The 13,183-nt window shown below is 36.0% G+C and overlaps 1 protein-coding gene across 1 annotated transcript in view; it reads right to left on the reverse strand.

Moving 5' to 3' along the window:
- The window catches only part of LOC117343408 (potassium voltage-gated channel subfamily H member 2-like), a 243,962-nt gene extending 232,415 nt beyond the window's left edge, over positions 1-11,547 (reverse strand). Inside the window, exon 1 of the mRNA XM_033905750.1 lies at positions 10,858-11,547. Coding sequence (XP_033761641.1) covers positions 10,858-10,933 — 76 coding nt within the window. The 5' untranslated portion in view covers positions 10,934-11,547. The remainder of the gene's footprint in view (positions 1-10,857) is intronic.
- Positions 11,548-13,183: the final 1,636 nt, after the last annotated feature.

The following is a 13,183-nucleotide window of genomic DNA, read 5'->3' on the forward strand; positions in this document are numbered from 1 at the left end:
CAAATTCGGGAAACTTGACTGGAACTGTGTAGTGAAGCAGTACAACTGTAGAAGTAATTAGATACTTGACTTCAGGCATATCAGTGGCTGTATAACAACAAATTCTATTTCTAGATTCACAGTCCACCTCTGCATGTTCGCACTTAAGATTTTTTCTGTACTTCAATCTACAGCTTTACATTTGCCTATTATTAGCTCATTTTAACCACTAATAAATTGGCTTTAATCCATATGAATGACTTATATATTTGTCCTTTATATCATAGGTAAATTGTAACATAAATCATAGGTATAATGAGCATGTCATATCAGCAATTGTGTGATGTCACACTTTGGTATACCTCGATCACACTTCCACGTGGATAAGATCCAACAGTTAACTGGCCTTTTACCAGGCTGCATGGCCAGGCTCTACAACTATCTATACTACTTACCAAACCCTCATGGCTGTAATTTTAATTTAACAGGTTTGTATATATTTATATATACATAACCTGTGATAGCTAGAGTTTCAGTTATGATACTGTAACAGCACTGTGCCTACATCGGGGATTGAAACAGTTAATATTAAAATGTTCCTCATGACGTGCCTTTACCAGGAATTGAACCCATGTTACTCATGTGCTTCCACTTGGGAGTGTTAAGAGAGTATATGCTACCTTACACATCATACCTGTGATTTGTTTTAAGGGAGAGTCTATGCTACACATCATACCTGTAATTTGTGTTAAGAGAGTCTATGCTACACATCATACCTGTAATTTGTGTTAAGAGAGAGTCTATGCTACCTTACACATCATACCTGTAATTTGTGTTAGAGAGAGTCTATGCTACCTTACACTTCATACCTGTAATTTCTGTTAAGGGAGAGTCTATGATACCTTACAGATCATACCTGTAATTTGTTTTAAGGGAGAGTCTATGATACCTTACACATCATACCTGTAATTTGTGTTAAGGGAGAGTCTATGATTACCTTACAGATCATACCTGTAATTTGTGTTAAGGGAGAGTCTATGATTACCTTACAGATCATACCTGTAATTTGTGTTAAGGGTGAGTCTATGATTACCTTACAGATCATACCTGTAATTTGTTTTAAGGGAGAGTCTATGATACCTTACACATCATACCTGTAATTTGTGTTAAGAGATAGGCTATGATACCTTACACTTCATACCTGTAATTTGTGTTAAGAGAGAGTCTATGATTACCTTACACTTCATACCTGTAATTTGTGTTAAGGGAGAGTCTATGCTACCTTACACATCATACCTGTAATTTGTTTTAAGGGAGAGTCTATGCTACCTTACATATCATACCTGTAATTTGTGTTAAGGGAGAGTCTATGCTACCTTACACATCATACCTGTAATTTGTTTTAAGGGATAGGCTATGATTACCTTACACTTCATACCTGTAATTTGTGTTAAGAGAGAGTCTATGCTACCTTACACATCATACCTGTAATTTGTGTTAAGGGAGAGTCTATGCTACCTTACACATCATACCTGTAATTTGTTTTAAGGGAGAGTCTATGCTACCTTACACGTACATCATACCTGTAATTTGTGTTAAGAGAGTCTATACTACCTTACACATCATACCTGTAATTTGTGTTAAGAGAGAGTCTATGCTACCTTACACATCATACCTGTGATTTGTTTTAAGGGAGAGTCTATGATACCTTACACATCATACCTGTAATTTGTGTTAAGGGAGAGTCTATGTAACCCTACACACATTACACCTGTGATTTGTGTTTAGAAAGAGGTTATACTACTTTCACATTTTATATTTGAGATTTGTGTTTGAGTTAAGGCTATATATGCTACTATATTTCAGATTTTTGTATGAGTTAAGGCTATATGCTACCTTTCACACATAACCAAATCCTCATTTAAATGCATATGATCAAAGATATTTCTTCACAAAAGGATTATCTGTTTTAATTGATATCACTTTTTATTTTGTAACGCAAAAACATATGAAACTTAATCTAACCTGAAATATTATGTGAATTACTGCCAGCATTTTAGTGAACTCAAACTGACCAAATAACTGCACAAGCACATCTGGTAAACATGATCAAAAATGTAAACAAGCACCATGAGGCTGTGGTCATATATCAACTGAGAGCGGACCAATCTATATTTGACTAATTTGTTCTTGACAATGCTCGCTTTTTGTCATATACCTATCAAATTTTCCATAAATATATTTGACACTAACAACATAAAACAAAACAACCTGTACAGAGGCTACGTCTCGTAGCAGCTCGTAGCAGACTTTCTTCAGTAGCTCACTCGTGTGCACACATGTAAGTACTGGAGATGTGACTATATCTGAAACACCTCAGTAGTTTAAAGAAATGTTCTGGTTTCATATTATATGTATTTGTCAGTTGAAGATTTTAGCAGATAATTATTTGTTTCTGAACAAGCATAAGCTATTTGTTTCTGAACAATCAGAAGTCAAATGAAAATGTTTAGTGAAATATCCGTATGAGTATTTTGAATAATGAATGAAATATTGTTTCAATTAAACGTTTAGTGTTTCATGACAAACACTGGTCACATTTATATAAAGCACATTCCAGTGTAAACTAGCTCTGAATTTATGCATGTATAATCAGCATTTTTAGGTCAGTGCTTTGGCTTCTGGATATCACCGTTGCATAAATAGCCTCAATTTTCATTCCCCTGAAAATCATGTTCATCAATATCTCGTCAATTACAATAACGATACTGAAAATAAATTACTGTTTTCAATTCATTCAGTCTTTAATTTCCGTTTATACCAAGGTCTCGACTCGAAACAGGAGACAATCTAATCAAGTTATTTACGAACAGTCTGAATATACTACAGAACTTTAGAATGCCAAAATAAGCTACAGCGGGTCAAATGTCAAATACACTTGTATCATGCACTATGCCTGCAAACCTGGCAACAATTTTGGCAATAATGTTAAACCTGACTTAATTACTCCCAGGAGCACAGGTGTATATACACTATAGAGGACAAAACTGGGTTAAACAGCCCAGCTATAATTTACAACACATTTAACAGCTGGGAACAGGTCTCTCAACTGTACAAATAAAATGTCCTCAAATCATTAATAGATTGATTCCATTTGTTCAAACAAATGTCTCCTCTACCTTGTTAAAATCTATGAAAAGCTTTATGCATAATAGAAATGCCAATTGACAACATCGGTAATCAAAACGGTTTTAATTTAAGAGGAAGTCAATAACTCATCGGCTGTCTATAACTGTTCCATTCAGAAAATTAATCCCGAAAATAAATCCAGCTTAATTTTAATAAATTCTTTGAAGGACTATATGTGGTAATTAATTCAAATCAATTAGGGACACTTTTACAGAAGCTAAAAATACCAGAGGACATGTATATGTATTATACCTGATATAGGGCAACAACTTCAGATTTAACGGTGTATATATACAGTAAATCTGGGATAATTTACATTCATGAGCAGGGATTATTTTGGGTTACCAAACAGATTGGTCATTTTCAAGGAAAAGAATATCTGCAATATAATTTAAATCTATTTTAAAAAACAAACTTTTTTTTAAAAAATTGTTAAGGGTTTAAAAATTTGGGGGTCCCCCCCCCCAAATTTTTGAATTTGACTTTTCCAATTTTTTTTTAAGGAAAAATCTATAAAGGGGGGTCCTTTCCTTATTTCCAAAGGGGGTTAAACCCTTGTGTATAAAAAATTTGTATGGTTGGGGTAATGGTTTAAAAAGGGAGTTTGTGATTTTCTTCCCCTGTTTATGGAGGAAGTTGGGTTTGGCTGTTTCGATTGGTTTTTAAAAAGAATTTATTTTGGGAAAATTTTAAGGAAAATGGTATTTTTTTTGGCAGGTTTAAATTTTGGGAAATGAAAAAAGGGTTGAAATTTTATAAAAGGTTGGGTTTTTTTTTTTTTAAATGGAAAAAGTATTTTTTGGGCCCAAAGTTTTATAAAAGAAAGGGGTACGATGGAGTTTTTTTGATGATAATTGGTTGTTTTTAAATGTTTAAAAAAAGAAATTTAAATTTTTGGTTTTGTTTTAAAGGGCGGAAAAAAAAGGTATTTTTAAAAAAAGGGAATGGAAAAAAGGGGGGGGATTGAAAAAAAATTTGTATTGTTATAAATTATTGCGCTTGTGTCTTGGTTCTAAAAATGTAATTTGTTGGTTTTTTTTAAATCCCAAAAAAAAAATTATTTTTTTTTTTGATTGGTTATAAGGGGAGTTAAATTTGTTTTGAAAATTTTTTTTTTTACAAATAAAAAATTTCGGGGTTTTTATGACCCCGGGAGGGGGGGTCTTCGGGTTTTAGTAGGGGGAGGGGGAAATTGTGTGGTTGTTGGGGTTTTTTTTAAAGGGGGGGGTTGTGTTGGGGGGATGTTTATAAGGGAGGGTTTTTTGGGGGTTTGCGGTTGTTTGGGGGAGGGGGGTATTTAGTTTTTTAATTTTGTTTGAAGGGGGGGGTTTTTTTTTTTTGTTATGGGGGGGGTAGGTTTTTTTGGGGTTTTTGTTTTGGGAATTGGTATGTGGTGGTTGTGTTTGAGGGGAGGGGGATGTTAGGGGTTGTGAGGGGTTTTTGAGAGGGGGGGGTAGGTATGTGTGTGGTGGGGGGGGGGGTTTGTGTGGTGGTTGTGTATGTGTTTGGGGGGGGGGTATGTGTGGGGTGGTGTGTGTGTTTTTGGGGGGGGGGGGTTTGTGTGTTTTGTGTGTTTTGGGGGGGGGGGATGTGTATTTTTTTGTGGGTTTATGGGGGGGGTATGTGGTGGTTGTTGGGTTTTTAAGGGGAGGGGATGTGTTTTTGTGTAGGTTGTTTGAGGGGATTTGGTGTTGGGGTTTTTTTTTAAATTTTTTGGGGTTGTTTTTTTTTTGGGGGGGGGGTTGTGTTTTTTTTTTGGGGGGTTTTGGTGTGTTTTTTTTTCTTGGGGGGGGTTTTCGTTTTTTTTTTTTTTTTTTTTCTTTTTTTTTTTTTTGGGGGGATTTTTCTTTTGGATTTTGTTTTTTGGGGGGCGGGGGGTTTGTGTTTTTGTGCTGGGGGGGGGGGGTTTTGGGTGGTTGTGGGGTTTTGGGGGGGGGGGTTGTGTTGGTTTGTCCGTGTGTTTGGCGGGCGGGGGTCTGTGTGGGGGTTTGTGTGGCGCCCGGGCGGGGGGGTCTGTGTTTTTTTTGCGTGTGTTTGGGGGGGGGGGGTTTGGTGTCGTGGTTGTGTCCTTTTTCCGGGGGCGGGGGGTTTGGTGGTTTGTTTTTTTCTGCCGGGGGGGGGTCTGTTCTTTGTTTTTCCCGTTTTTTCCGGGCCGGGGGGGGTTTTTCTTTGTTTTTTTTTTCTCGCGGGGGGTTTTTTGGGGTTTTTTTTTTTTCCCTTTTTTTGGTTTTTTGTTTTTTTTTGTTTTTTTGTGTTTGGGGGGGGTTTTTTTCTTTTTTTTTTTCCCGGGGGGGGGTTTTTTTTTTGTTTTTTTTTTTCTTTTTTTTTTTCTTTTTTTTTTTTTTTTTTTTTTCTTATTTTTTTTTTTTTTTTTTTTTTCCCCGGGGTTTGTTTTTTTTGTTTTTTTTTTGGGGGGGTTTTTTTGTTTTTTTTTTTTTGTTTTTTTTTTTTAAAATTTTTTTTTTTTCCCTTTTCTTTTTTTTTTTTTTGTTTGGGGGGGTTTTTTTTTTTTTTTTTGGGGGGGGTTTTGTTTGGTTTTTTTTTGGGGGGGGTTTTTGTTTTTTTTTTTTTTTCCCTTTTTTTGGTTTTTTTTTTCCCTTTTCTTTTCGGGGGTTTTTTTTTTTTTTTCCCCTCTTTCTTTTTTTTTTTTTTTTCTTTTTTTTTTCCGGGGGGGGTTTTCGCCCCGGTTTTTTTTTTCTTTTTTTTTTTTTTTTTTTCTTTTTTTTTTCCCTTTTTTTTTCGTTTTTGTTTTTTTTGGGGGGGGGGTTTCTTTTTTTTTTTTTTTTCTCCCGGGGGGGGCTTTTTTTTTTGGGGGGGGGGTTTTTTTTCTTTTTTTTCCCCCGGGGGGCCCTCTTTTTTTTCTTTTCCCCTTTTTTTTTTTTTTTTTCGGGGCTTTGGTCTTTTTTGTTTTTTGGGGGGGGGGGTTGTTTTTTTTTTTTCCCCGGGGGGCTCTTTTGTCATTTTTTTTTTTTTGGGGGGGGTCTTTCCTTTTTTTTGTTTTGGGGGGATCTTTTTTTTTGGGTGTTTTTTTTGGGGGGGGGGGTTTTTTTTTTTCTTTTTTGGGGTTTTTTTTTGTTTTTTTTGGGGTTTTTTGGGGGGGGTTTTTTTTTGGGGTTGGGTGGGGGTTGTTTGGGGGGGGGGTTTGTGTAGTGGTTGTGTGGGTGTGTTATGAGAGGGAGGGGGGTTGTGTAGTGGTTGTGCGAGTGTGTTATGAGAGAGGGGGGGGTTTGTGTAGTGGTTGTGCGAGTGTGTTCAGAGAGAGGGAGGGGGTATGTGTAGTGGTTGTGTGAGTGTGTTATGAGAGGGAGGGGGTATGTGTAGTGGTTGTGTAAGTGTGTTATGAGAGGGAGGGGGGTATGTGTAGTGGTTGTGTGAGTGTGTTTATGAGAGGGAGGGGGGTATGTGTAGTGGTTGTGCGAGTGTGTTATGAGAGGGAGGGGGTATGTGTAGTGTTTGTGTGGGTGTGTTATGAGAGGGAGGGGGTATGTGTAGTGGTTGTGTAAGTGTGTTATGAGAGGGAGGGGGTATGTCTAGTGGTTGTGTAAGTGTGTTATGAGGGAGGGGGGTATGTGTAGTGTTTGTGTGGGTGTGTTATGAGAGGGAGGGGGGTATGTGTAGTGGTTGTGTAAGTGTGTTATGAGAGGGAGGGGGGTATGTGTAGTGGTTGTGTAAGTGTGTTATGAGAGGGAGGGGGTATGTGTAGTGGTTGTGTGAGTGTGTTATGAGAGGGAGGGGGGTATGTGTAGTGGTTGTGTAAGTGTGTTATGAGAGGGAGGGGGGTATGTGTAGTGGTTGTGTAAGTGTTATGAGAGGGAGGGGGGTATGTGTAGTGTTGTGTTGTGTGTTATGAGAGGGAGGGGGTATGTGTAGGGTTGTGTAAGTGTGTTATGAGAGGGAAGGGGGTATGTGTAGTGGTTGTGTGTGTGTGTTATGAGAGGGAAGGGAGTATGTGTAGTGGTTGTGTGAGTGTGTTATGAGAGGGAGGGGTGGGGAGTTACCTGTAGTGTATGTAACATTGATTGTTAAGTTGTATAATCATATATCAGAATACAGCCAGTCTGTGCATTGTAACCTGCACTGAGACACATCATTAGTGTATTATACAATATAGAATATATATTGGATATATAGAAAGCTTTGTGGCTTAACAACTACGAATTGTACAACTGAACCTGATCAAATTACGTCACTCTATTCCATATAGCCATTGATCTCGCAGTTTCCTAACAATAAGGTAGACCTTTTGTAGGTACAGGGAGTGTAGTGTAGTGTACGTAAAACAGCAATGTATTCCCATGTCATGGCCACTACTACACCACAAAGCAGTGTTCTGAATGCTGTCATTATGTGGCCTTTATGAGACTTTTGGGAAATGCCAGGTGTATTTGGTTCTTACAAAGGCTTTACAACTATTATAAATTCCCATAAACCTACCTGTATCAATACTCTGTTTAACTACAATAGCTACCTGTATCAATACTCTGTTTAACCACAATAGCTACCTGTATCAATACTCTGTTTATACCACACTACGAGACTAATTCAATATCAATATGAATGTCAACCACACTTCATATACCCATACTCATAGAATATTGATGTCCAAGAATTAGGAGAGAATTTCATCAGTTTAAATTCTAAAGGTGCAAAGATCAACATTTTTAAATTTCTTCAAGTTATCAATCAAAAAGTCTATTGTTTATAAACAGACCCCATCTGGAAATCAAAAGTTGTTTATTTTTTAAACTGGACAAAAATCATAAAATACTAATATATCTTAATACCTGATGCTAGATATATATATCCAGAATTAATGCTTAAATAATATCTTTGAAACCCTAAAACACTCTCAGGATGATTTTAATACAATATATCCCTGGCTTTTTCTGGGGGCTTTTTTGGGCTGTTAATGGGCCCCATTCCCAATTGAAATTATTTCATATTTAAGCCAAATTCCCAAAATTTTCAAAAAGGCCCTTTCCGAAATCAGTGAGAAAAATCCCTGATATCTGTAAGTCTGACCTAATATCCCAGAGATGAACAACTTTCAATTGTAGACATTTTGCCATGCTTAATATTCCAATAAATTTTATTTTTGTCCAATTTGGAGCCTTAGCTGTCGTACCACAAGACCCGATAATCTTACCCTGTCTCATTGGTTCCGACAGGGTAAGATATAGGTCGCTGTGACATAATTGAGCAGGACAGCCTTTGTTTGTTGGGGTTTTTTATACACGCAAAGACAATTTTGAATTTCTGAAATCAGAAAAAACAAGATGTATAATTTTAAGAAATACCTATCACCTTTTTTAAACCCTTAACTTGTCATGTGATCATTTCTGCCAATTCTGCTATATTGAAATGTGATGTATCACAGCTTTTTCTATTTGGGTTACTAATGAACTCACAGATGTGGATGATCTTGTGATAGTTTGGGTTACTAATGAACTCACAGATGTGGATGATCTTGTGATAGTTTATTTTTAAATTGTAATTTTTTTTAATTTCGGCAAATATGTACTGTATGAATTTAATTTTATCCATATGAGATGTGAATAGTATGATACAGAATTATTATTTTGAATTCAATGCTTTTGATTCTGCTCAATTGCGAGACTTGACCGATTCATATAGCCTTTTGGAAACAACACATAAAACAACTCTCTGTATAAGCCTAGCAGTATGTTATTATCGTAGCAATCTTAATACTGAAAAAAAGACTTAAATAAGAAGTTGATGATTATATACTAAAAAATCCAATTCCATCTCATTTTGCAGATCAATTTAAAAATTCACTACAAACCAATGTTTTCATTGTCTATCCAAAATTTTAATTCTTTATCTAATTCAACTTTTTGTATATTTTGATTTTTCAAATTTAATTTTTAGTGTAGTGGAAAGTTGATTTAAATGTTATTTTGTATTACAAATACATCATCAATAAAAGTAAAGCTTAAAAAGTATTCTTAAAAAGAAGGTACATAGAAATAAAAATATGTTATATTGTAAAATGTTTATACAGCCTACATATATATATAGTTAATGTATGTATAATACTATCATTATTTGTATATTTAATTCATGTGCGATGTAAAAGCCGATATCCATAAATTACCATAGCACATAGCTTCTTCCATATCTTGCTATTATGTCATAATGCCGTAACTTTCGTCATATTGTACAGAATAAAATTCAGTTCAGTTCAGTAAGAGCAGCATTTTAAACAGCTGTGAACAGGTTTGTAGTAAGTTATTTTTTATTTCTAATTTATTGTATAAATTTGTTTAGGTTCATATGTTATAGCCAACACAAAAAAATTACTTCAAATTTATTTTTGTTTTAAAATCTTACTAAATCTGTTACATATTTGACTGTCAGTTACTTACAAAGAGATAATGATGTACTAGGTTGTATTGATATGAATCCTAATAAACATCCTACCTGGGGCCAGTTTTATCAACATTTCTCAACTTAAAGGAAATTCCTTAACTTAAAATTTTCCATGGGAAAGTATAACAGAGTTAAAGGAAGGAGAAATCCTTAACTTAAGATATTTCCTTTAAATTATTTAATGTTTTTCTACAGAAAATTTTACTTTAAGGAATTTCCTTAAGTTAAGAAGTTAGATCAAAGCCAACCTGATATAGAAATACACTGTTGCTTTTCAAAACAACAATTTAAACAAATACAATGTATGCTTTTAAGTAACTCATTGTAATATACAATTTTAAATCAATTAATTATTCCAATTAAAATATATTATATAAACATTGTATGATCATTGTATTCTTAAACAAATTCAGCTGTTTACATAATACATACTATGTTGATGTATCAGCATATGTATGATAATTAAATCATTATCAATTTGTGAATAAATGTCAAATATATGCTAATTCATGTTTTAATTGAAATTCATCAAAAAACTACCATTTGTGAATCAATTATCAGATAAATTAATAATAGTTGATACATATGAATAATGAATGTTTAAATTATCTGATAAAGTGTCACATATACAACTATTATATACAAATTGATTTTGGTGTAGGAATTTATCATAACATTATGCCAACGTTACTTTTAACAGGTACTTTCAATAGTACAATCAACACTGCCCATACAAACTGTGCCAGGTAATGAATTTATAGCCTGTGAAATATTGATAACTTGGTGCTTACATGTTGGTAATAAGCCAGGCCATTCAATATGGGGCACAGTTATTTACCGACAGTATGCATCACTAGGCCTGAGATGTTTCTTTGTGGAGGTAATACTTTATTTTTCAATAAATAATTCACTCCTAAATATTACAAAGAAATTTTACCTGTCAGCAACAAAAAAGGTGTATTTAGCATAATGGTCTGCACTACGACTGTTAAAAGGTCTAGTCGTTTTAACGCCCCAGTCTTGTGTCATTTAGTTCCATCTGAATTTTTATTAAACTCATGGACATAAATATATGATATATATCTAATAAACAGTGCATCCGAGACTCTGACCCCATCGGGGCATCTCCCAACACAAACATAAACAAACAGTGGTTTTAGCCATGTGCTCGGCAGATGGAATTTCCGCACGTGGTGAAAAATGTTCCGGGGTGATCAACGATTTACATATTATAAACGATACCTGAAAGATAAATAAATCAAAGGAAAAGTAGATAAGACTAATAAAAAAATTACTTACTTTGTTCGTCGAATTTTCTGATGATAGTGTCGATGAAAATATTTGGGGGCGCCACGTGACCGCGCCGGACAGGCATGTTTGTAACATCCCCGCCTAAGTACTCAGGTGTAGGTACTAACCCATCAGGCACTTCGCCATTATCTTAGTCTACCCAAGATTTCTCGGTGAAAATCTTCACGGACAAAATAATTACATATATATATTAATAAGTATATATATCCTGTATGATATCTACACCAGCCAGAAAAGCTGTGTGTCTGCGGCGTGGACCAAAACACGGTCTCCAAAGCGGATGTCAGATCAACCAAAAGGAAGCTCCGTCTCCGGGGCCCGGGCGATCTCGGACACGGGTGTAGTTACTGGCTAAACATTGCCTCTATGGAGTTTTCCCCCACTACTGCCGTGCCATCGCCTCCACATTTCTGCTCGTCTGATTCATATAAACTCCGTGCAATGACAAAGATCCAGGCAGTGTAGCCGAGGTAGTATATACTGTAGTTGTATCGACTCGCAGCCGCTGTATCCTCGATAGCACGACAACACACTGCCGTACCACAACACTAACTGTAGTACTAACACTAGGTCCCTATAACAAAACTGAGGGTTGTCTAAACACTCGCGTCGACTCGTGCACCGCATCACATATATAGGTACGCCATCTTCATCCGCACAGCTTTACACTGCAACCGAGAGAGGAAAATTAATACGCATCTTGTTTAGTCGATATCGTAGATGAAGTTGTGTCATATTTGTCAGACTGTGGGGACGCTAGGCTGTCAGAATATCGCGCTCCCTTTGTACTACCAGGGCTACCCACGACTGCAGAGCCTGTCCGCAAAACTACCGCGGCAGATGGCGCGTGCTTTGGTATCTCGCTGTTTGATATCTACATGTATATAAAGATGTAAATCATTGGTACCAGATCATTTCAAACCTTTAGAGGTATTTTTATATTTGACTTGTCGACATAAAGCAAGAAGATTAATGTTAGATACTAAACATAACACTTGCGATCAAATGAATTTAAAACTTGAAACACAAAAAATTAGGTTAAGATCTTGTACGGAAATATCAAAGGGGTTAAATCTACGTCTTTGGATGTAATAAGCTAGTAAATCAGGCTTACCCTATAGTGGTGGGGGATCAGAAGTCATCACCTTTATATCTCGTGTGAGATCACCTATATAACTCGCGTGACATCACATATGTAACTCGTGTGACATCACATATATAACTCGCGTGACATCACATATATAACTCGTGTGACATCACCTATATAACTCGTGTGACATCACATATATAACTCGTGTGACATCGCCTATATAACTCGTGTGACATCACATATATAACTAGCGTGACATCACATATATAACTCGTTTGACATCACCTATATAACTCGTGTGACATCACATATATAACTCGTGTGACATCACCTGTATAACTCGTGTGACATCACCTATATAACTCGTGTGACTTCGCCTATATAACTCGTGTGACATCATCTATATAACTCGTGTGACATCACCTATATAACTCGTGTGACATCACATATATAACTCGTGTGACATCACCTATATAACTCGTGTGACATCACATATATAACTCGTGTGACATCGCCTATATAACTCGTGTGACATCACATATATAACTCGCGTGACATCACATATATAACTCGTTTGACATCACCTATATAACTCGTGTGACATCACCTATATAACTCGTGTGACATCACCTATATATCTCGTGTGACATCGCCTATATAACTCGTGTGACATCATCTATATAACTCGTGTGACATCACATATATAACTCGTGTGACATCACATATAACTCGTGTGACATCACCTGTATAACTCGTGTGACATCACCTATATAACTCGTGTGACATCACCTATATAACTCGTGTGACATCACATATAACTCGTGTGACATCACCTATATAACTCGTGTGACATCACCTATATAACTCGTGTGACATCACCTATATAACTCGTGTGACATCACCTATATAACTCGTGTGACATCACATGTATAACACGTGTGACATCACCTATATAACTCGTATGACATCACCTGTATAACTCGTGTGACATCACCTATATAACTCGTGTGACATCACCCATATAACTCGTGTGACATCACATATATAACTCGTGTGACATCACCCATATAACTCGTGTGACATCACCTATATAACTCGTGTGACATCACATATATAACTCGTGTGACATCACCTATATAACTCGTGTGACATCACATATATAACTCGTGTAACATCACCTATATAACTCGTGTGACATCACATATATAACTCGTGTGACATCAC

Source organism: Pecten maximus, chromosome 15, assembly GCF_902652985.1.
Source record: "Pecten maximus chromosome 15, xPecMax1.1, whole genome shotgun sequence".
Taxonomy (NCBI): domain Eukaryota; kingdom Metazoa; phylum Mollusca; class Bivalvia; order Pectinida; family Pectinidae; genus Pecten; species Pecten maximus.